The sequence below is a fragment of the Macaca nemestrina genome, chromosome 12 (genome assembly GCF_043159975.1).
Source record: "Macaca nemestrina isolate mMacNem1 chromosome 12, mMacNem.hap1, whole genome shotgun sequence".
NCBI classification, from domain to species: domain Eukaryota; kingdom Metazoa; phylum Chordata; class Mammalia; order Primates; family Cercopithecidae; genus Macaca; species Macaca nemestrina.
In genome coordinates this window covers 14,725,943-14,751,531 of record NC_092136.1, presented here as the reverse complement: position 1 = coordinate 14,751,531, position 25,589 = coordinate 14,725,943, and the positions used below count along the sequence as shown (strand labels likewise).

The 25,589-nt window shown below is 39.5% G+C and overlaps 1 protein-coding gene across 7 annotated transcripts in view; it reads left to right on the top strand.

Annotated features, from left to right (window-relative positions):
- The window catches only part of LOC105496096 (glycine N-acyltransferase-like protein 1), a 59,146-nt gene extending 44,873 nt beyond the window's left edge, over window positions 1-14,273 (top strand). For 6 of the 7 annotated variants that reach the window (XM_071074563.1, XM_011766173.3, XM_024797387.2 and 3 more), the window contains 3 exons: window positions 11,648-11,774; window positions 12,053-12,230; window positions 12,484-14,262. In XM_071074563.1, the coding sequence (XP_070930664.1) occupies window positions 11,648-11,774; window positions 12,053-12,230; window positions 12,484-12,901 (723 nt within the window). In that variant the 3' untranslated portion in view covers window positions 12,902-14,262. Of the gene's footprint in view, window positions 1-11,647; window positions 11,775-12,052; window positions 12,231-12,483 lie in introns of all 7 variants that reach the window. The other variant, XM_071074564.1, reaches the window with a different exon arrangement.
- The last annotated feature ends 11,316 nt before the right edge of the window (window positions 14,274-25,589 follow it).

The following is a 25,589-nucleotide window of genomic DNA, read 5'->3' as shown; positions in this document are numbered from 1 at the left end:
GACAAGGTTGACACTCGCAGATTAAGGGCCCTTTGAGGTGGCAGGAGTCACCTGCAGGGGCTGAAAGAGGCCAATTTACAGAGAAGGTTGGGTGTCTGAGATATCAGAACAGTGACTTAGAAACAAAAACCAAAGCAGAAGTCTACCAGTAAAAATTATCTCTCAGGACCAGGCATGGTGAATTATACCTATAATTCCATCACTTTGGGAGGCCCAGTCAGGAGGATCACTTGAGGCCAAGAGTTTGAGACCAGCCTGTGCAACATAGTGAGACCTCATCTCTACAAAAAGTAAACAAAATTAGCAGAGCGTGGTGGTGAATGCCTATTCTCCTAGCTACTAAGGAGGCTGAGGTAGGAGGATGGATTAAGCCCCAGAAGATCAAGGACGCAGTGAGCCAAGATCACACCACTGTACTCCATTCTGGGCAAAAGAGTGAGATCCTGTCTTAAAAAAAAAAAGTTACTTCTCAGGAAACAGGGAAGGGACTCATAATTACCGTGTGTCAACTATGTGGAAGCACTTCTCTTGATAGTGAATGTCATCATCAGAACTATCTTACGAGGGGAGCATTAAATCTCAAATTTAGAGATAAGGAAACGACACCGAGAAATATTAAATCGCATAGCTGCTGGATTCCTGATGTTAAAGCATTGCCCAATTTGAATTCAAGTTTAGTGGACTCTGTCACTTTTATTAGCTATATAACCATAGGCCCTTCTCTGAGTTTCATCATTTGTTAACATGGGAAAAATAGGAGGAAGTTCTTCAGAGGATTGCAAAGGTTTAAATGAGACACTGTACATCAAAAACTTAGTACGTAGCACATAATTGTAAATAGTATCTATCATAATTAGCCATTATTGGCTGAGTATATATAAGGAATAAATGATTAAGCTGAAATAGTAACACAAACCTAGGTGTATTTCTTTCCTAAATACTTCCCCTTTGTGTATGTGTGTTTCATGCACATCTGGTTAGTGAACTGAAAAGCCTCATGGCCAGCCCATCTTCATGTGGATATAGATGCTGAATCCCCAAATAATAATAAGCCACTCCAGGTCAAGACTAGTTTGCAAACTGGGTCAGGATTGGGAGGCAGAAAGTGACGAAGTGTTCCTAGCTTGTGGAACAAAGGGGTAAACGGGGTGGGAACCAGGCTGAGCCGAACACCTTCCCTAGGGATGTCCTTTTGATCTCCTGGCTTCCTGCTTAGTTTATTAAATTCCATGGTCCAGTTTCTTCAAAGTGTGAGATGCTAAATAACTGTAGGAGGTCAAACAGTTCTTTTTACTTCAGTGACTTTGTATTTATTATGTGCTTTTTAGCAACATAACTATAGCATCAAACCATAACTGTCATGCATTGCTTTGGAAAAGGCTAGTTTTTACAAAGTGAGTCAATAAACAAAAATATTAAGATACAAAAGTTCCACGGCACACATATATGACCAAAAAAATTTGAAAGAATGAAATACGCTGTGATTTGTTTGGAAATACATTTGGAAATACATTCACCTAGTCTTATTCCATGCAGGAGATGGAATGTAGGAGAATTTATCTAGAAAAAAATTATTTTTTTCTTCATTGGTTTTTAATCATAAGATAATATATGCTGATTATAAAAGTGGAAAAATCCAAATGATTTTGAGAAGTTAATAACCTCTCAGCTCCCTTCCACTCCCGTCCTCCTTTCCTACCCCTTGGGGTAATCAGTTTCCTCTCCCATATTAACACACAAAGGGATACTCACTGATGAATTCTTCTGTCATCACTTTTTAATTTGCCCTGTAACTTATGGACATCCTTTTGCATGAAGCAATACAGCACCAATGTATTTGTTTTAATAACTGGTATTCTATAGAGTCAACACAATGCTATTTAGTCAATCATTCTCCTGCTGTTGGGTTCAAATTGTTCATAGTACTTTGCCACTACAAAGACTGCTTCCATAAATATTCTTGTATTCATGTCTTTACATCCTGGAAACTTTTAAAATACAATTGATTTCCAAAAGGGATGTCACCAAATTAGAGTTTATTTTATCATAAGTAGGCACTGCCAGATTACCTTTCCAAAGGATTCCACAATTTAATTTCTATTAGCAATGTGTGCAAGAATTGTTTCCCCACATTCTCACCAGCACTGAATGTTATCCCTCTTTTAATATATACCACACTGGTGGGTGAAAATGGCAACTTATTGTAGATTTAATTTCCATTTTCCTGACTAGTGAGATTCAACATATTATATTTTCTTTTTTTGTTATTATACTTTAAGTTCAAGGGTATATGTGTACAATGTGCAAGTTTGTTACATATGTATATGTGTGCCATGTTGGTGTGATGCACCCTTTAACTCGTCATTTACATTAGATATATCTCCTAATGCTATCCCTCCCCACTTTGCCCACCCCACGATATTCCCCGGTGTGTGATGTTCCCCACCCTGTGTCCAGGTGTTCTCATTGTTCAATTCCCACCTATGAGTGAGAACATGAAGTGTTTGGTTTTCTGTCCCTGCCATGGTTTGCTGAGAATGATGGTTTCCAGCTTCATCCACGTCCCTACAAAGGACAAGAACTCATCCTTTTTTTTATGACTGCATAGTATTCCATTGTGTGTATGTGCCACATTTTCTTAATCCAGTCTATCATTGATGGACATTTGGGTTGGTTCCAAGTCTTTGCTATTGTGAATAATGCTGCAATAAACATACGTGTGCATGTGTCTGTATAGCAGCATGATTTGCAGTCCTTTGGGTCTACACCCAGTGATGGGATGGATGGGTCAAATGGGATTTCTAGTTCTAGATCCTTGAGGAATCGCCACACTGTCTTCCAGAATGGTTGAACTAGTTTACAGTCCCACCAACAGTGTAAAAGTGTTCCTGTTTCTCCACATCCTTTCCAGCACTTGTTATTTCCTGACCTTTTAATGATTGCCATTCTAACAGGTGTGAGATGGTATCTCATTGTGGTTTTGATTTGCATTTCTCTGACAATTGGTGATGATGAGCATTTTTTCCACGTCTGTTGGCTGCATAAATGTCTTCTTTTAGAAGTGTCTGTTCATATCCTTTGCACGATTTTTGATGGGGTTGTTTGATTTTTTCTTGTAAATTTGTTTAAGTTTTTGTAGATTCTGGATATTAGCCCTTTGTCAGATGGGTAGATTGTGAAAATTTTCTCCCATTCTGTAGGTTGCCTGTTCACTCTGATGGTAGTTTGTTTTCCTGTGCAGAAGCTCTTTACTTTAATTAGTTCCCATTTATCAATTTTGGTTTGTGTTGCCATTGCTTTTGGTGTTTTAGTCATGAAGTCCTTGCCCATGGCTATGTCCTGAATGGTATTGCCCAGGTTTTCTTCTAGGGTTTTTATGGTTTTAGGTCTGACATTTAAGTCTTTAATCCATCTTGAATTAATTTTCGTATAAGGTGTAAGGAAGGGATCCAGTTTCAGCTTTCTACTTATGGCTAGCCAGTTTTCCTAGCACCATTTATTAAATAGGGAATCCTTCCCATTTCTTGTTTTTGTCAGGTTTGTCAAAGATTAGATAGTTGTAAATGTGCGTTATTATTTCTGAGGGCTCTGTTCTGTTCCATTGGTCTATATCTCTGTTTTGGTACCAGCACCATGCTGTTTTGGTTATTGTAGCCTTGTCGTATAGTTTGAAGTCAGGTAGCATGATGCCTCTAGTATTGTTCTTTTGGCTTAGGATTGTCTTGGCAATGTGGGCTCTTTTTGTTTCCATGTGAACTTTAAAGTAGTTTTTTTTCCAATTCTGTGAAGAAAGTTATTGGTAGCTTAATGGGGATGGCATTGAATCTATAAATTACCTTGGGCAGTGTGGCCATTTTCACGATATTGATTCTTCCTATCCATGAGCATGGAATGTTCTTCCATTTGTTTGTGTCCTCTTTTATTTTATTGAGCAGTGGTTTATAGTTCTCCTTGAAGAGGTCCTTCACATCCCTTGTAAGTTGGATTCCTAGGTATTTTATTCTCTTTGAAGCAATTGTGAATGCGAGTTCACTCATGATTTGACTCTCTGTTTGTCTGTTATTGGCGTATAGGAATGCTTGTGATTTTTGCACATTGATTTTGTATCCTGAGATTTGCTGAAGTTGCTTATCAGCTTGAGGAGATTTGGGACTGAGACAATGGGGTTTCTAAATATACAATCATGTCATCTGCAAACAGGGACAATTTGACTTCCTCTTTTCCTAATTGAATACCGTTTATTTCTTCTAACACTATGTTGAACAGGAGTGGTGAGAGAGGGTGTCCCTATCTTGTGCCAGTTTTCAAAGGAATGCTTCCAGTTTTTGCCTATTCAGTATGATATTGGCTGTGGGTTTGTCGTAAACAGCTCTTATCATTTTGAGACATGTCCCATCAATACCGAATTTATTGAGAGTTTTTAGCATGAAGGGCTGTTGAATTTTGTGGAAGGCCTTTTCTGCCTCTATTGAGATAATCATGTGATTTTTGTCTTTGGTTCTGTTTAGATGATGGATTACGTTTATTGATTTGCATATGTTGAACCAGGCTTGTTTCCCAGGGATGAAGCCAATTTGTTCGTGATGGATAAGCTTTTTGACTTGCTGCTGGATTTGGTGTGCCAGTATTTTATTTAGGATGTTTGCATCAATGTTCATCAGGGATATTGGTCTAAAATTCTCTTTTTTTTGTTGTGCCTCTGCCAGGCTTGGTATCAGGATGATGCTGGCCTGGTAAAATGAGTTAGGAAGGATTCCCTCTTTTTCTATTGACTGGAATAGTTTCAGAAGGAATGGTACCAGCTCCTGTTTGTACCTCTGATAGAATTTGGGTGTTAATCCATCTGGTTCTGGACGTTTTTTTGGTTGGTAAGCTACTAATTATTGCCTCAATTTCAGAGCCTGTTATTCGTCTATTCAGAGATTCAACTTCTTCCTGGTTTAGTCTTGGGAGGGTGTGTGTGTCCAGGAATTTATTCATTTCTTCTAGATTTTCTAAATTATTTATGTAGAGGTGTTTATAGTATTCTCTGATGGTAGTTTGTACTTCTGTGGGATTGGTGGTGATACCCCCTTTATAATTTTTTTTTTTTTTTTTTTTTTTGAGACAGAGACTTGCTCTGTCGCCCAGGCTGGAGACTACAAAGTCTCTTTGTAGGTTTCTGAGGACTTGTTTTGTGAATCTGGGTGCTCCTCTATTGGGTACATATATATTTAGGATAGTTAGCTCTTCTTATTGAATTGAGCCCTTTACCATTATGTAATGGCCTTCTTTTTCTCTTTTGATCTTTGTTGGATTAAAGTCTGTTTTATCAGAGACCGGAATTGCAACCCCTGCTTTTTTCGTTTTCCATTTGCTTGGCAGATCTTCCTCCATGCCTTTATTTTGAGCCTTTATGTGTCTCTGCACGTGAGATGGGTCTCCTAAATACAGCACTCTGGTGGGACTTGACTCTATCCAATTTGCCAGTCTGTGTCTTTAAATTGGGGCATTTAGAATCATTTACATTTAAGGTTAATATTGTTATATGTGAATTTGATCCTGTCATTATGATGTTAGCAGGTTGTTTTGCTTGTTAGTTGATGCAGTTTCTTCCTAGCATCGATGGTCTTTACAATTTGGCATGTTTTGGCAGTGAGTGGTACTGGTTGTTCCTTTCCATGTTTACTGCTTCCTTCAGGAGCTCTTGTAAGGCAGGCCTGGTGGTGACAAAATCTCTCAGCATTTGCTTGTCTGTAAAGGATTTTATTTATCCTTCACTTATTAAACTTAGTTTGGCTGGATATGAAATTCTGGGTTGAAAATATTTTTCTTTCAGAATGTTGAATATTGGCCCCTACTCTCTTCCAGCTTGTAGAGTTTCTGCCAAGAGATCCTCTGTTAGTCTGATGGGCTTCCCTTTGTGGGTAACCCAACCTTTCTCTCTGGCTGCCCTTAACATTTTTTCCTTCAATTCAACTTTGGTAAATCTGACAATTATGTGTCTTGGAGTTGCTCTTGTCAAGGAGTATATTTGTGGCATCCTCTGTATTTCCTGAATTTGAATATTGGCATGCCTTGCTATGTTGGGGAAGTTCTCCTGGATAATATCCTGAAGAGTGTTTTCCAACCTGGCTCCTTTCTCCCTGTCAGTTTCAGGTACACCAACCTGATGTAGATTTTGTCCTTTCACATAGTCCCATATTTCTTGGAAGCTTTGTTTGTTTCTTTGTGTCCTTTTTTCTCTCAACTTCTCTTCTCACTTTATTTCATTCATTTGACCTTCAATCACTGATACCCTTTCTTGCACTTGATGAAATCGCTACTGAAGCTTGTGCATGCATCATGTAGTTCTTGCGCCATGGTTTTCATCTCCATCAGGTCATTTAAAGTCTTCTCTTTGCTAGCCATTGGTCTAATCTTTTTCCAAGGTTTTAACTTCTTTGTGATAGGTTCGAACATCCTCCTTTAGCTCGGAGAAGTTGGTTATTACCAATCGTCTGAAGCCTTCTTCTCTCAACTTGTCAAAGTCATTCTCCATCCAGCTTTGTTCCATTACTAGTGAGGAGCTGCATTCCTTTGGAGGAGAAGAGGTGCTCTGAGTTTTAGAATTTTCAGCTTTTCTGCTCTGGTTTCTCCCCATCTTTGTGGTTTTATCTGCCTTTGGTCTTTGATGATGATGACTTACAGATGGGGTTTTGGTGTGGATGTTCTTTCTGTTTGTTAGTTTTCCTTCTTACAGGACCCTCTGCTGCAGATCTGTTGGAGTTTGTTGGAGGTCCACTCCAGACACTGTTTGCCTGGGTATCACCAGCAGAGGCTGCAGAACAGCAAATATTGCAGAATGGCAAATGTTGTTGCTGCTTGATCCTTCCTTGGGAAGCTTCATCACAGAGGGGCACCCAGATATATGAGGTGTCAGTCGGCCCCTACTGGGAGGTGTCTCCTAGTTAGGCTACCTGGGAGTCAAGGACCCACTTGAGGAGCAGTCTGTCCATTCTCAGATCTCCAGTTCTCTGCTTCGAGAACCACTATTCTCTTCAAAGCTGTCAGACAGGGACATTTAAGTCTGCAGAAGTTTCTGCTGTCTTTTCTTCAGCTATGCCCTGCCCCCAGAGTTGGAGTCTACAGACGCAGGCAGGCCTCCTTGAGCTGCGGTGGGCTCCACCCAGTTCAAACTTCCCGACCGCTTTGTTTACCTCCTCAAGCCTCAGCAATGGCAGACGCCCCTCCCCTAGCCTTGCTGCCACCTTGCAGTTCAATCTCAGACTGCTGTGCTAGCAGTGAGCAAGGCTCGTGGGCATGGGACCCTTCGAGCCAGGCGTGGGATACAATCTCCTGGTGTGCCATTTGCTAAGACCATTGGAAAAGCGCAGTATTAGGGTGGGAGTGTCCCAATTTTCCAGGTACTGTCTGCCACGGCTTCCCCTGGCCAGGAAAGGGAATTCCCCAATCTCTTGCACTTCCTGGGTGAGGCAATGCCCCTCCCTGCTCTGTGGGCTGCACCCATTGTCTGACAAGCCCCAGTGATATGAGCCCCGTACCTCAGTTGGAAATGCAGAAATCAGCCATCTTCTGCATCACTCATGCTGGCAGCTGTAGACTGGAGCTGTTCCTATTCAGCCATCTTGGAACCTCCTTCTCAACATATTATATTTTCATATATTTATCAGTCATTTGGGGTTTACTTCTGAACTGTTTATATTGTTTGACCATGTTTACACACAGTTTTGTATCACTCTTAAAACTCTGTGTTTTGGATACCAGGGATACTAACACAAGGTGTATGCTACAAGTTCGTTGCCCAATTTAGAATTATTGTCTATTTTATTGATGGAGATTTTGATATGAAGAAATTTTTAATTTTCATGTAATCAAATATATTTTTCACTATGACTTCTGAGGTTTGATTTATTTTATTAATAATTAGGAAGATTTTTTTCCGACTCCAAGATCATACAAGTGTTTTCTTATTTTGTCTTACAGGAAGTTAATTTTTACTTTTGATATTTTGATCTTCATTCTATTTGGAATATATTTTTGAATAGCATGAATTAACATTCTTTTATATTTGTCTTCCTTATGGCTTGCAAATTATGTTAGTACTATTTATTAAATAAGTCATTCCATTAATAAAACATAAATGTCTATTTTGTCATATGACATGTCTATATATTTTTGTATCTATTTCTGTGTTTGATTCTAGTCTTTTCTCATGCTGTTTCATTGTTTTTGTGGTAAATTTTAATATCTAATCAAACAAATCACCCCTCACCAATCCTTTTCTTACTTTCTTATTTCTTATAAACTTAAGAGCTATATGAACATAAACTGATTTTTCCAGTTCCCCACCACCTATGCCAACTAACTATTGCAATTGTGATTGGTATTGGAGGAGTTTTTTTAGGCAATTGTGGAGGGATTAATATTTTTTGTGATAAATCTTTTCATCTAGATATATGGTCTCTTTCTCACTTTTTTCAGCTTCTGTTCTATGTCATCTAGTAAAATGTAAGTGTTTTCCTGTGGTCAACTACCTGATTTTCCATTAAGATTATCCTTCAGTATTTTATACTATCTGTTAAGACTATTGAATTATTTTTCCTTTTCTATTTTAGAGCATTATTATTTTGTTATTGATTTTTATTTGCTTTCTTGATTTCCAAATATGTCACACTATTCTTTAATCTCCTGTTTGTTTGTGTAGGGTGTTATTTGATTTTGTTTTATGTCAAAGTCTCTTGGATTTTCTAAATGCATAATACTATAATCTACAAACAAGGTAATTTGCTCCTTCATTGCCAATATTTATATGGGTTTTTAGATTCTTGCCTCATTGCATAATGTACAATTTAAGAAAACAATACCAACTAACAATAATAATAGTTCTCTCCTTGTCTCATTCCTGATTTTAATGAAATAGCTGTAACTACTTACATTTGGAATTACATTTGATTCTGCCTTTACAGGTTTAGAGCATTTTCCTGTTCTTCCTACTTTCATAGAACATATATTTAGAATGGAGGGTACATTTTATGTTCTTTCATTTTTGTCTTTTCTTTTTGGCAATTTATATAGTCATGTAATTTTTCCTCCTTTAATTTATTACACTGAAAGATCTTCCAGTCAAAGCCATACTGGCCTTTCTAAAACAAACTGTTCATGTTCACATTCTTTTGATATAGTACTGAATATTTTATTAGTAAACAAACAGGGGATTAAAAAATAGTGTGATATATTTGGAAATCAAGAATGCAAATAAAAATAACAAAATAATAATACTCTAAAATAGAATTTTTGCATCTGTATTCATAAGGAAATATGGACAATAGCTCTCTTTTTGTTATTTCTTTACCAGATTTGGCATTAGGATCTTTTCATCTGTTACCAAAATCTACTATTAAAATTATGTGTTTGTTTTTCACTTATGTAGAATTTAAACGTAAAATAATCTGATTTTGGCTACTTTTTATTTTTTAATTTCATCTTCCCTTTCCGATATAGGGGGTACACGTGCAGATTTGTTACATGGGAATATTGCGAATATTGGGTCTTGGAGTACAAAGAGATACCATCATGCTGGTAGTGAGCATAGTACCCAACAGGTAGTTTTCTAACCCAGCACCTTTCCTTCCACCTTCTAGTGGTCCACAGTGTCTACTATTATTCCCACATGTGTGTCCATGTGTGCTCAATACTTAGCTCCCAGTTATAGGTGAGAAAATGTGATATTTGGTTTTCTGTTCCAGCATTAATTTTCTTAGGATTATTGTACTGTGGAAAATAGTCTGGAAATTTCTTAGAGAACTTAAAACAAAGTTACCATTTGAGCCAGCAATTCCATTACTAGGTAAACACCAAAAAGAAAATGAATCATTCCACCAAAATGACACATGCATTTGCATGTTCATTGCTGCGCTGTTCACAATAGCAAAGACATGGAATCAACCCAGGTGCCCATCAATGGTAGATTGGATAAAGAAAACTGGCACATATATTCCTATGGAATATTACACAGCGATAAAAGAGAAAAAAAAAACATGTCCTTTGTAGCAACATGGATGGAGCTGCAGGCCATAATCCTTATCCACTTTTTAAATGGTAGATGTTTAATATAATTTCTGATTTTCCTATTAGTTTGTTGAGGTTTTCTATTTTTTTTGAAGGTCATTTTGATAGTTTATCTTTGAGGGATAACATCCATTTTTTTTAATCAGTAAATATGTTGTCCTGGAGTAGCATATAATCTTCTATTATAATTCTTTTGTTCTTTTCTCTGTTTCTGTTCTCATGTCTCATACTCTATTCTTTTTTTTTTTTTTTTTTTTGCTTTTTTCTCTCTCGTATCTCCTTTATAAGCCTTACAAGAAATTTATCTCTCTCATCTTCTATCTCTCTTTTTGCCATTTAAAAAAGAAACTTTTGGCTTTATATATCCTTTGAACTATGACTTGTTCTCCATTTCATTATATATAGCTTTCATTTTTATAAATTGTTCCACTTGTTTTTTTCTAGTTTACTTTGATATTCTTTTTATAATGCCTTGAATATTTACTGGGCTGTTTTTGGTCATTCTTTTAAAATTGGGTCTTTTAAAACATCTACTCTTTTAAATTTGCTGAGGTTTTAGTTTTGGCCATATTCAGGAACTTACATTTATAAAACCTTCAAATTCTTGAAGGTTTCTAAAATTAGTTACACTATTTTCTCTTTTACTCTTTAACTATACAATTTCCAACATAATATTAATATACTCACCGCTAAAACTCTCACATTTATTGTTTATATCTCCAGTGAGAAACAGATACTCATCTTCACATCAAGTTTGTGGCTTGCCAGAAAGGGATTACAAGTCTCTTTCTTTCAAACCCAAGAGTCTAACACCATATAAATTACCCAGAGTGCTACCAAAATTCAGTTACTTCACTCTACTTTGTGGGCTTCTGGCTGTAAAGCCAGTATCACTCTTCGAATAGGCTGATATCGTGTAGCCTTGGGGAAAGGCAATGTCTCGTTAATGCTTACATTCACTAAAATATCTTGCCCAAGCCCTGGACACTGTAGATTCTAGGACACTATAGATTCTAGGTGTCCAGTGAAACAGTAGGCACTAGAACTTAGAGAAATCATGGTTGCATTTATTCTGATCCAAGTTTAAGGACTTAATCCTAGCAACAAAGACTCACTACAACCCAGAATGTGTCTCACAGGAGGTTATATATATAACAGAAGGATGGATACATGTGGCCCAGGAGGTGACAGAAGCAGGGAGAGAAGCAATTGTTGCAATCTTCTGAATTTGCTGGGTACTTGGTGATGCTATATGTAAAATAAATTAAGGGTGCAGTTGAGTGGGTAGAGAGAAAGGTGAGGCATCTTAAGGCCTGATGGAGGGTGACTGATTTCATCCTGTCTTTGTTCTGTATCTAATAAACAGGTTTATAACTATTACCTCTCAGTGTTAAGTATTTAACAAACTCCAGTTACACAGGTAAGAGGTCAGCAGTAGCTTATAGGTCTAGGTTTTATTATCCGTGTGCCCAACTGCAGCCATCATGGGCCAGTGTCAAAATTTTCTTTTGAATTTTCATTTTTCTGATAATTGCAATCAGTGAGAGGTGAAGAAATAGTTCAAGGGAATGATCTGACCTTTCACCATCCTATACAGGAGATGACTGATGACATGGATTCATACACAAATGTATATCGTATATTCTCCAAAGACCCTCAAAAAACACAAGAAGTTTTGAAAAATTGTGAGATCATCAACTGGAAACAGAGACTCCAAATCCAAGGTAACGAGTCTGGAAGAAATGGGAAAGCAGCAGTGCTTCTCAAATTGTGTCTTCAACTAATACCATTAGTATCACCTGAGAGCTCATTAGAACTGTAAATTCATAGAAACTCTGGGAGCTGGGAGAGGTAGAGCAATCTGTGGTGTGACAAGGACTCCATCTGATTGTGGTATAAACTCAAGTCTGAGAACGACTAAGCACTGAGCTATATCAGGTGGGAGCAGTGTAAGTAGAGCACTCCATATCTGACAAGATTGTTTTCTTGCCTTTCTTCCCAGGTCTTCAAGAAAGTTTAGGTGAGGGGATAAGAGCAGCTGCATTTTCAAAGTCAGTGAAGGTAGAGCATTCGACAGCAGTCCTCTTGGTTACGGAAGATATTCTGAAGCTCAATGCCTCCAATAAAAGCAAGTTTGGAAGCTGGGCTGAGACAGGCCACCCAGATGATGACTTTGAAAGGTACAAAAACATATGCTAATCATTTATAATTGCTAGTCCTTGTACATTTTTCTAATTCACATACATCAGTTTTGGAATGAAGAGAGGATGAATTCATTCCTAGGGGTGAATAAAGGTTGTCAAAGGTCAAAATATGCAACTTTGCATTGGTGGGTCTTTAAAGAAAAAGAGGGCCTGGGATCCCAAGATTGGGATGGCACCAAGAAATTACAGGAGTGGGGTCAAAGCTTTTGTCTTTCTTTGTTTTCTACAGGGAAACTCCCAACTTTAAGTATGGCCAACTGGATGTATCTTATTCTGGGCTGGTAAATGACAACTGGAAGCTAGGGAAGAATGAGAGGAGCCTGCGCTACATCGAGCGCTGCATAGGAGCCCTGCCAGCAGCCTGTATGCTGGGACCAGAGGGGGCCCCAGTCGCATGGATAACCATGGACCCTTCTTGTGAAGTAGGAATGGCCTACAGTGTGGAAAAATACCGAAAGACAGGCAAAATGGCACAGGTGATGGTGCGATACAAGAAGTATCTGCTTCAGAAGAATATTCCATTTTACATCTCTGTGCTGGAAGAAAATGAACGCTCCCGCAGCTCTGTGAAGGCGGCAGGTTTCTTTGAGGCCTCCTGTGAGTGGCACCAATGGACCTGCTACCCACAGAATCTAGTTCCATTTTAGACAATGAAGCTGCTTAGCAATTTGGGCAAGCCATCTCTTAATATTAAAGCAGACACCACAGAATAGCTTTCTTCATTTACAAATGTCGATTGGACATTTGTGATACGGCAGGAACTCTTTCTCACGTGAAGACTTGATGTTAAAAGACACAGCCATGCTCTTGAGGAGCTTACAATCCAGGCTGGAGGCAGGGGAGAGTATAGTCTTTAATTATGCTTAAGTGTTGTAGGGAAGGACCGAGTTACCAGTAAACATGTAACTAGAAAGCCAGGCTCAGTTCTTACCTCTGGGAATCAGAACTCTTTATGAAACTTGGTTGATAGAATCTACTATCTGGAAGATAAATAAAGAACTTTAATAAAATTGTCAACAGAATATACCTAATTTATATTGATACTTTATTGGAAATAAATACCACTGCTATGTATGGATTTATGACGCAATGACGACACTGAAGAATGGAATCCATCTCTTAGTTTAGTGACTAGCAAGGTATCAAAGGTGAAGCCTCAGACAAATGGGCTTCCTAGGCTACCTTTCATCATTGTTATGCAGAATAGGATCTCCAGAGAATCAAGTGGGCTGGCCTTGAGGCCTCTGCTATGGAAATGATATTTGTTTTGCCTCCTTTCTCCTACTCTTTCTCATTTCCTCGTCATTAGTGAAGCATGGCACAGGACAAGGTGTTGCCTGTGAGTCCAGTTATAAGTTCAGCTTTTAGTGTTTGCAGCACTAATATCTTAAGGGGTCATGAGCATTCTGGGGAGAAGTGACCACTAAAGTGAAGACTGAAGAGTGAGTAAGAGTGAGCCAGATAAAAAAATCAGAAAAATCCAGATGATGGAAAGGATACGTGCCATGCACTATCATAATAACTTTCTAATTGAACACTTATATTATAATGTCTGAATCCCTGATCTAAAAAAAAAAAAAAAAATGCACTTCATGAAAAAACCATGGCCTCATTTGGCTCTGCTCTCGCACCCTGACATTGGAACTTGGATTACTGTGAATATTGAAGCTATAGCAAAAAGAAAAAAAAATGGCATTTTTATTCTTTCTGATAGTCTAGAATTTAAAAAAATAAAGAAATTTTAATACAATTGGCTTTTGGAGTAAAGTCTACCAGTATTAACCAACAACTATCCTCATATCTCCATAAAAAATAAATGTACACAAAATTGAATGTTTATACTTGATGCGATTTAAAAGTGTGTAATTCCAGCACCTAAAGAATTCTGTAGGTCATGGAGCTTTTGGAAAACTCTAATTCATCTTGGAAGGCTGTGGTAGATATGTTACAGCTTAGTATGAATAAATCCAATCAGATTTCTAAACTTCTAAGAGCTGACTGATTTGTTACATTGACTGAAATGAAAGTATGGTCTGAGAAAGAGGAAACATGTCATTTGGGATTTCTAAGGGTGGAAAATTCTGACAAAAAAAAATAAACTCGGGAACTTGGGTAATATAAAAACTGCTATATTTTGGCACTCAAGAGGCAAAAGCTAATACAGATGACGAAAGAACGCAAAGCAAATAAAATTTGCCTATTTCAAAATGATGCCTCTGTCATGTCCTGTATCCAGAAGAGGATGTTCATTCAGGGTCTGGGGCTCAGGTCATCTTAGCACAGCCCAGTTGGCAGCTTCCCTCCTCTGCCTCTTCCCTGAATGCAAGCCAGCTTCCCTTATCTAGCCCTTCATGGTCCTGTTAAGATAGTGATTCCTAAACCTTATCATGCACTTGGATTGAAACAACAAGTAAGCGTGGGAAAGAGGAAAGAGGAGTTCTAAAATATGGCACAAATAAGTCCAAAATTATTAATAAACACACTAAAAAAGAATGGAGTAATGTTCCTATAAAAATATATGAGTTTCATACTGAGTTAAAAACAAAGTTCAAGAAGCATGCATTAATCAGCTCTGGCTGTCATAACAAAATTTCATAGACAGAGTGGCTTACACAACAGAAATTGATTTCTCACTCTTCTGGAAACTGGGAAGCGATATGACAAGGCTCTAGTGAGGTAAGTTGCCTTCTGAGTCCTCTTCTCTCAGCTTGTTGATGGCTGCTAGCTCTTTGTGTCCTCACATGATGGAGACAGAGGAGAGCTCAGACTCTCTTCCTTTTCTTAGAAAGACTTAATTCCATCATGGGGGCTCCACCCTCATAAGTTAATCTAAACCCAATTACTTCTCAAAGGCCCACCTCCAAGGGCATTGGGAGTTGAGTCTTCAACATATGAATTTGGGGGTCACTGTCAGTACCTAAGAAAGGATATCTCAAATAAACAACACACAAGGGTTCACAGAAAGGAAAAGGATATACTAAATGAATGTGAAACTGAAAAGTAAAGTTATACCATCAATACTAGGCAAAATAGAACGTAAGATGAACATCTGATAAATACAGAATTCTCCCACAACACAGGTCATGAATCTGCCTCACAACACAACGCAACTACAAAATATGTATGGCAAAAGCTGACAGACATACAAAAAGAAAAATGCAAATCCATAGTCTCAGTGGGAGAACTCAAAAAACTTCCCTAAGAAAGCAACAGATGATGCAGACTAAAAATAAAGACAATTTGACAAAATGCCATCCCAACTTGATATTTCTGGTGATGTTGGGGTTATCTGTTTATTGTGTATTTGAGAACTTCTGTTCATCTGTTTGTCAAACTGACCAGCAGGTGGTGATGAGGAGGGAAACACTCCATCTGGAGAGTGCTGGCCACTTGTCTCTAGGTCTAGAGGCTCCTGGCCCCCTCATGATCATCACCTATCAGGAGCAAGCACTGCTGATACAGGGGCTGAAAAGAAATTATTAAGCAGTCAGTGTGGGTAAGGGAGTCCTCAGTATGGTTTTTCTTTTAATAAAAAAGCAGCACCCATATAATTTCTTTTCTAACAAAAATCAGCCTGAAAAATCAAGCAAAGGTAAATGTTGGCACGTATAAATAGAAAAGGGATACTTGGAAGCCACACATACTCAACATGGAGGTTTCCTCTTCCTTTTTTGTTTGTTTGTTTTGTTTGTTTTGTTTCAGTTGGAATCTCACTCTGTAGCCCAGGATGGAGTGCAGTGGTACGTTCTCAGCTCACTTCAACCTCCGCCTCCCAAGTTCAAGCAATTCTCTGCCTCAGCCTCCTGAGTAACTGAGATTACAAGAGCCCACCACCACGCACAGCTAATTTTTGTTTATTTGTTTGTTTGTAGAGGCGGGGTTCACCATCTTGGCCAGGGTGGTCTTTAACTCCTGACCTCTCTTGATCCACTGTCCTTGTTCTCTGTAAGTGCTAGGATTACAGGTATGAGCTACCACACCCGGCCTCCTATTCCCTTTTCTTTGTCTTCACATGTGCAAGCAACATGGCACAGGCCAGGTAGAGGCCCCATCTACATACTAAAGTTTAGTGTGGGATGGCCAGCCTCTTAATGCATTACATAAAGTGCACACCTGCTCCAACCAATCCTCTCAGTCCTATGTAAATCAGACACTGCCTCCTGAAGCTGTTCTATAAAACCAACCACAACTAACCCCAAACCCGGAAACCTGCTCAGATACCCTTCCAATGCACAAGGAAACTCTCTCTTCTTTCTTTTGCCTATTAAACTTTCACTCTTAAACACACTCCTTTTGTGTCCATATCTTCAATTTCCATAGTGTGAGACAACAAACCACTTGCATTTCCCCAGGCAAATGATGCCACTTCACTGCCATCTCAAGCCCACGGGCCAAAAACGACCACTTTAGCATGCTGAATGCCACGGCTGCCACCATGCTTCTTAGGACAAGCAAGGACACGGAGATAGAGTGGGGACAGGTTCATTAGAGAGGCCACAATAAAAGCACATCCAGGCAACTTTCCATTTTTTAACTTCTGTCGTTTTCCAAGTCTAAGGTGTTTTTTATCGCTGTTGTTTTGTTTTTCTTTTTGTTTAAATAGTTTCTATTTCTGGCCAAAGGAGTGCTCTTTGGTTTCCTACTGTGACATATTTATTGTTTGTTCTAAAGTCTTTTCCATGATTTCATATAGGAAATAAGAAGACAGACATGTGTTTGCTCAACACATCGATCCCCTCTCCACCTAGAATTCTCTTTACTCTTTCTCCCAGGAAGATTCCACCCCACCTGTTATGCCAGTTTCCTCATATTTCTCTCACACAGTTGCCCTTGTAGGCAGATGAACCTGGGCTAGTTCTACTTAACTATGGACACCAACTCCTCTCAATTAACATCTGAGTCTTGGGGTTTGCACATGAATCTTCCCTTGATACAGAAAACAGTCTTTCCTCTTACCTTCACTAAATGCATCCACTTGGGAGAATGGACAGCACTAAAATTCCACCGATTTCAAAACCAAACCTGCTGTGCCTTTCTAGAGTCCTTGGAATGAAGACGAGAAAATAGGTTAGAAGGGATATTTTCTCCTTCATTCCTCACCCTGGAGGACCTCCTATTTTTAAAGGGATACATTGGGGACAGTACAAAAGAAACTCTTGCAAATCAAGTTTTGCCATGCCACCATGAGAAGGATAACCTGTGTGACAGGGGTGAAATTTTTAAATTTCTGTAATGATGTCCAGGGTCATCCCTGTGGATAACAAAAATATTAAAAAACCTGTAGGGATGTCAACCGTTCAGAACCATGTCTCTTCGTAAGGACCTACCAAGGCCTAGAGATCATAGCACCTCCCTAGCAGCTTACAGGCATTCTCCAAAGGCTTCCACCTGTCCCAGCCAACACACAAACAGACATACACACACACACACACAAACACACACACACACACACACACCCTGGTGCTAAACTTTGGCCCTAGATCACATCTAACTTTGTTCTAAATCTTGATCTCCCTGTGCCCCAAAACTCATGTGTTATAGGGCCTTGGTAATCCCTTTGTAAGCATATTCCCTGACTTCTTAAAAACTATTTATGAGACATATATCTAAAGTAAAACTTTATATTTCAGGCCAGATCAGCACTCTTCTTACTACAAATACAAACACTGAACTTCTTTATTGCTGGGAAAATATATTGAAAAGGAATTATTATGCTTGTATAGCAATAGATTATCTATGGAAAAGTACTGAATGTCTTGAGAATGAGTGAAAATTGTTTCCCCTATATACACTTTTTTCTTTTGAAAAGTACATCCTGTGTATATTCCAAAGATAATGTTTTTCAAGAGAGGAAATTGCCTTCACTATGGACTCTTATTAATTCACTTATCCATCAAGTTCTCTTATTAACTGACTTATCCATCATAATCCCTTACTAAAACTTTTTATTCACTCACTAGTATTTGTTTCTAGTGCTCATAACTGAACACAAATTTTTTACTATTATACATAGCACAGCAATCTGAGATTGAACTGCAAGGTGGCAGTGAGGCTGGGGGAGGATTGTCCACCATTGCTGAGGCTTGAGGAGGTAAACAAAGCAGCAGGGAAGCTCAAACTGGGTGGAGCCCACCGCAGCTCCAGGAGGCCTGCCTGCCTCTGTAGACTCCACTTCTGGGGGCAAGGCATAGCTGAACAAAAGGCAGCAGAAACTTCTGCAGACTTAAACTTCCCAGTGTGACAGCTTTGAAGAGAGTAGTGGTTCTCCCAGCACAGAGTTGAGATCTGAGAATGGACAGACTGCCTCCTCAAGTGGGTCCCTGACCCCCAAGTAGCCTAACTGGGAGACACCTCCCAGTAGGGGCCGACTGACACCTCATACAGCTGGGTTCCCCTCTGAGACAAAGCTTCCAGAGGAAGGATCAGGCAGCAACAGTTGCTTTTCTGCAGTTTTTGCTGTTCTGCAGCCTCTGCTGGTGATACCCAGGCAAACAGGGTCTGAAGTGGACCTCCAGCAAACTCCAACAGACCTGCAGCTGAGGGTCCTAACTGTTAGAAGGAAAACTAACAAACAGATAGGACATCCAACCAAAATTCCATCTCTACGTCACCATCATCAAAGACCAAAGGTAGGTAAAACCACAAAGATGGGGAGAAACCAGAGCAGAAAAGCTGAAAATTCTAAAAACGAGAGGACCTCTTCTCATTCAAAAAAACGCAGCTCCTCGCCAGCAACAGAGCAAAGCAAGATGGAGAATGACGAGTTGACAGAAGTAGGCTTCAGATGATCGGTAATAACAAACTTCTCCGCGCTAAAGGAGGATGTTTGAACCCATCGCAAAGAAGCTAAAATCCTTGAAAAAAGATTAGATGAATGGATAACTAGAATAAACAGTGTAGAGAAGACCTTATGACCTGATGGAGCTGAAAACCATGGCACGAGAACTATGTGACGCATGCAGAAGCTTCAGTAGCTGATTTGATCAACTGGAAGAAAGACTATCAGTTATTGAAGATCAAATGAATGAATGAAACAAGAAGAGAAGTTTAGAGAAAAAAGCAGCACAAAGAAATGAACAAAGCCTCCAAGAAATATGGGGCTATGTGAGAAGACCAAATCTATCTCTGATTGATGTACCTGAAAGTGACGGGGAGAATGGAACCAAGTTGGAAAACACTCTTCAGGATATTATCCAGGAGAACTTCCACAACCTAGCAAGGCAGGCCAACATTCAAATTCAGGAAATGCAGAGAATGCCACAAAGATACTCCTCAACAAGAGCAACTCCAAGACACATAATTGTCAGATTTACCAAAGTTGAAATGAAGGAAAAAATGTTAAGGGCAGCCAGAGAGAAAGGTCGGGTTACACACAAAGGTAAGCCCATCAGACTAACAGCAGATGTCTTGGCAGAAACTCTACAAGCCAGAAGAGAGTGGGAGCCAATATTCAACATTCTGAAAGAAAAGATTTTTCAACTGAGAATTTCATACATAGCCAAAGTAAGCTTCATAAGTGAAGGAGAAATAAAAATCCCTTGCAGACAAGCAAATGCTGAGAGATTTTGCCACCACCAGGCCTGCCTTACAAGAGCTTCTGAAGGAAGCAGTAAACATGGAAAGGAACAACCAGTACCACCCACTGCCAAAACGTGCCAAATTGTAAAGACTGTCCATGCTAGGAAGAAACTGCATCAACGAGCAAAACAACCTGCTAACATCATAATGACAGGATCAAATTCACACATAACAATACTAACCTTAAATGTAAATGGGCTAAATGCCCCAATTTAAAGACACAGACTGGCAAATTGAATAAAGAGTCAAGGCCCATCAGAGTGCAGTATTTAGGAGACCCATCTCACGTGCAGAGACACACACAGGCTCAAAACAAATGCATGGAGGAAGATCTGCCAAGCAAATGGAAAATGAAAAAAGCAGGGGTTGCAATTCTAGTCTCTGATAAAACAGACTTTAATCCAACAAAGATCAAAAGAGAAAAAGAAGGCCATTACATAATGGTAAAGGGATCAATTCAACAAGAAGAGCTAACTATCCTAAATATATATGCACCCAATAGAGGAGCACACAGATTCACAAAGCAAGTCCTTAGAGACCTAAAAAGAGACTTGGACTCCCACACAATAATAATGGGAGATGTTAACACCCCACTGTCAACATTAGACAGATCAACAAGACAGAAAGTTAACAAGGATATCCAGGAATTGAACTAAACTCTGGACCAAACAGACCTAATAGACATCTACAGAACTCTCCACCCCAAATCAACAGAATATACATTCTTCTCAGCACCACATCACACTCATTCAACCTTGACCACATAGTTGGAAGTAAAGCACTCCAAAGCAAACCAAATCGCACTTATTCCAAAATTGTCCACAAAGTTCGAAGTAAAGAACTCATCAGCAAATGTAAAAGAATGGAAATTATAACAAACTGTCTCTTAGACCACAGTGCAATCAAACTAGAACTCGGGATTAAGAAACTCACTCAAAACTGCTCAACTACATGGAAACTGAACAACCTGCTGCTGAATGACTACTGGGTACATAATGAAATGAAGGCAGAAATAAAGATGTTCTTTGAAACCAATGAGAACAAAGACACAACATACCAGAATCTCTGGGACACATTTAAAGCACTGTGTAGAGGAAAATTTATAGCACTAAATACCCACAAGAGAAAGCAGGAAAGATCTAAAATCAACACCCTAACATCACAATTAAGAACTAGAGAAGCAAGAGCAAACACATTCAAAAGCTAGCAGAAGGCAAGAAACAACTAAGATCAGAGCAGAACTGAAAGAGATAGAGACACAAAAAATCCTTCAAAAAATCAATGAATCCAGGAGCTAGTTTTTTGAAAAGATCAGCAAAATAGATAGACCGCTAGCCAGACTAATAAAGAAGAAAAGAGATAAGAATCAAATAAATGCAATAAAAAATGATAAATGGGATATCACCACTGACCCCACAGAAATACAAACTACCATCAGAGAATACTATAAACACCTCTAAGCAAATAAACTAGAAAATCTAGAAGAAATGGATAAATTCCTGGACACATACTCCCTCCCAAGACTAAACCAGGAAGAATTTGAATCCCTGAATAGACCAATAGCAGGCTCTGAAATTGAGAGGATAATTAATAGCCTACCAAACAAAAAAATCCAGGACAAGATGAATTCACAGCCGAATTCCACCAGGGGTACAAAGAGGAGCTGGCACCATTCCTTCTGAAACTATTCCAATCAATACAAAAAGAGGGAATCCTCCCTAACTCATTTTATGAGGCCAGCATCATCCTGATACCAAAGCCTGGCAGAGACACACCAAAAAAAGAGAAATTTAGACCAATATCCCTGATGAACATCGATGCAAAAATCTTCAGTAAAATACTGGCGAACCAAATCCAGCAGCACATCAAAAAGCTTATCCACCACGATCAAGTTGGCTTCCTCCATGGGATGCAAGGCTGGTTCAACATATGCAAATCAATAAATGTAATCCATCATTTAAACAGAATCAAAGACAAAACCACATGATTATCTCAACAGATGCAGAAAAAACCTTCCACAAAATTCAACAGCCCTTCATGCTAAAAACTCTCAATAAATTCAGTATTGATGGGACATGTCTCAAAATAATAAGAGCTGTTTATGACAAACCCACAGCCAATATCATACTGAATGGGCAAAAACAGGAAGCATTCCCCTTAAAATCTGGCACAAGACAGGGATGCCCTCTCTCACCACTCCTATTCAACATAGTGCTAGAAATTCTGGCCAGGGCAATCAGGCAGGGGAAAGAAATAAAGGGTATTCAATCAGGAAAGGAGGAAGTCAAACAGGGAAGTCCCTGTTTGCAGATGACATGATTGTATACTGAGAAATCCCCATCGTCTCAGCCCAAAATCTCCTTAAGCTGATAAGCAACTTCAGCAAAGTCTCAGGATACAAAATCAATGTGCAATAATTACAAGCATTCCTATACATCAATAACAGACAGAGAGCCAACTCATGAGTGAACTCCCATTCACAATTGCATCAAAGAGAATAAAATACCTAGGAATGCAGCTTACAAGGGATGTGAAGGACCTCTTCAAAGAGAACTATGAACCACTGATCAATGAAATAAAAGAGGACACAGCAAATGGAAGAACATTCCATGCTCATAGATAGGAAGAAGCAATATCGAGAAAATGGCCAAACTGCCCAAGGTAATTTATAGATTCAATGCCATAGCCATCAAGCTACCAATGACTTCCTTCACAGAATTGGAAAAAAGCTACTTTAAAATTCATATGGCAGCAAAAAAGAGCCTGCATTGCCAAGACAATCTTAAGCCAAAAGAACAAAGCTGGAGGCATCATGCTACCTGATTTCAGACTATACTACAAGGCGGCAGTAACCAAAATAGCATGGTACTGGCATAGATCAATGGAACAGAACAGAGCCCTCAGAAATAATACCACACATCTTCAACCATCTGACCTTTGACAAACCTGACAAAAACAAGAAATAGGGAAAGCATTCCCTATTTAATGAATGGTGCTGGGAAAACTGGCTAGCCATATGTAGAATGTTGAAACTGGATCCCTTCCTTACATCTTATACAAAAATTAATTCAAGATGGATTAAAGACTTAAGTGTTAGACCTAAAACCATAAAAACCCTAGAAGAAAACCTAGGCAATTCTATTCAGGACATAGGCATGTGCAAGGACTTCATGACTAAAACACCAAAAGCAATGGCAACAAAAGCCAAAATTGACAAATGGGATCTAATTAAACTAAAGAGCTTCTGCACAGGAAACCAAACTATTATCAGAGTGAACAGGCAACCTACAGAATGGGAGACAATTTTCACAACTACCTATCTGACAAAGGGCTAATATCCAGAATCTACAAAAAACTTAAACAAATTTACAAGAAAAAAATCAAACAATGCCAACAAAAATTGGGCAAAGGATATGAACAGACACTTCTCAAAAGAAGACATTTATGCAGCCAACAGAAACACGAAAAAATGCTCATCATCACTAGCCACCAGAGAAATGCAAATCAAAACCACAATGAGATACCATCTCACACCTGTTAGAATGGCAATCATTAAAAAGTCAGGAAACAACAGGTGCTGGAAAGGATGTGGAGAAACAGGAACACTTTTACACTGTTGGTGGGACTGTAAACTAGTTCAACCATTCTGGAAGACAGTGTGGCGATTCCTCAAGGTTCTAGAACTAGAAGTCCCATTTGAGCCAGCCATCCCATTACTGGGTACATACCCAAACGATTATAAATCATGCTGCTATAAAGACACATGAAAACATACGTTTATTGTGACATTATTCACAATAGTGAAGACTTGGAACCAACCCAAATGTCCATCAATGATAGACTGGATTAAGAAAATGTGGCACATATACACCATGGAATACTACGCAGCCATAGAAAAGGATGAGTTCATGTCCTTTGTAGGACATGGATGAAACCGGAAACCATCATTCTGAGCGAACTACCAAACACCGCATGTTTTCACTCATAGGTGGGAACTGAACAATGAGAACTCTTGGACACGGGTTGGGGAACATCACACACTGGGGCCTGTCGTGGGGTGGGGGGAGGAGGCAGGGATAGGTTTAGGAGATATACCTAATGCAAATGATGAGTTAATGGGTGCAGCACACCAACATGGCACATGTATACATATGTAACAAATGTGAACATTGTGCACATGTACCCTAGAACTTAAAGTATAATAATAAAAAATAAAATAAAATAAATGTCAGGGTGTATTACTCCCTTGCTTCAAATCCTCCATTTATAATTTATTTCACATTTATAACAATATCCAGACTTCTTCATATGGCCAACCAGGTGCTTCATGCTAATGAAATGTGTAGATGCTCCTCCCTCAGGAGCCCATTTTTCCAGAGCAAATTCTCTACCTCCAGTGATGTCAGTCACTTTCGACACCACCATTCTCTAGCACCTCTTGCTTTTCATAGATTTTTTTCTTCCAGATTCTATAATGAAAAGTAGATTAAGTCTCCTTCTGCAATGATTTACTCTCCGATGAATATTGGTGCCAGTCACGTGTACTGCTTTCAGATACAAGAATAACAGCGATTTGAGAAAGCTGTCATTAGGTTTCCTCTTCTCTTTTTCTGTATGACATTCTTTTTACAAGTACACTTCCAAAGTTTGCTATTTCCAAACACCACAAGACCCATGTAATTTAAGAAGTGATTTTAGGGCTCTCCCTAGATTTTACGTTAAGTTCAGAAACATGCTCATGATTATTCCACAAAAACTATCAACTTTTACATAAACATCTGTCCTTCTATGAGTTACAAAATAATTGTCACCATCCCCCCTTAATCAACCATCTTCTCCCCTTCTTTGACCAACTTCTCAAAAATAACACCCGATACTGAAGGCATCTCATGCTATTCAGCTTCTTAGACAGTAAGACGTTCTATTATTAAATAGTAAGATGTTTTCTCAAGCCCCATGCAAAGCACTTCTTTGATTATCAGTTTGGGGATACCCAACTGTGGAGTCTTCATCCTAAGGGAAAAGTTCCGCACTCAGTAATGAGCCTCCTGAAAACCAGGCCTAAGCATTGTTGGCTGCTTCCTCCTCCAGGCTGGCATTGTCCGTGTTCGCCAGCCCCTCCACGAAATAAGCTCATTTGCGGAGCAGGCCAAGTATCTGTAGACTTCACGCAGACACGGGTGCAGCCTGCTCTGAGACTTGTAGTCCACTGGAAGCTGGGCCTCTGCATCATCCGGGTGGAGCTCTCTCTCTGCTGCTGCCAACGGACCCCGCCTGGATGCTCTTCCCGCCACCGCTGTCCACCCCGCAGCGGCAGACCAGCAGCAATGGCCACACACCGAAGCACCTTGGTGGGCTGTTCGACCTGCAGCTCCCGCCAGCGCGCTGCTCCCGCTCGCAATCCAAAGTCGGGGAAAGCGCGAAACCGCCAGGCGCCTCCCATTCCTGCCCAGCTGCCCGCAGCTCCTCCTTGGCCTCCAACGGGAGACAGGGGACACCCATGAGTAGGAAGGAGCAGGGCGCTGATGGCTTAGTTTTCCAGACAAATAGGGAGGGTGGGCAAGTATTTCCCTCAGCCTGGCCTTCCGACACACCCACCCGCGCGCAGGCCCGCCCTCTCATTCCTTCCGGTTGCTTCCGTCACTATCTGGAGCGACGTTAATTGGCTTCCAGGTGAATGACAGATGAGTCATTTACATCCAATGAGAGAAAAACAGCCTCCAGAGACTCTTCGTCCTTTGGCCAGCGAGAGCGTCC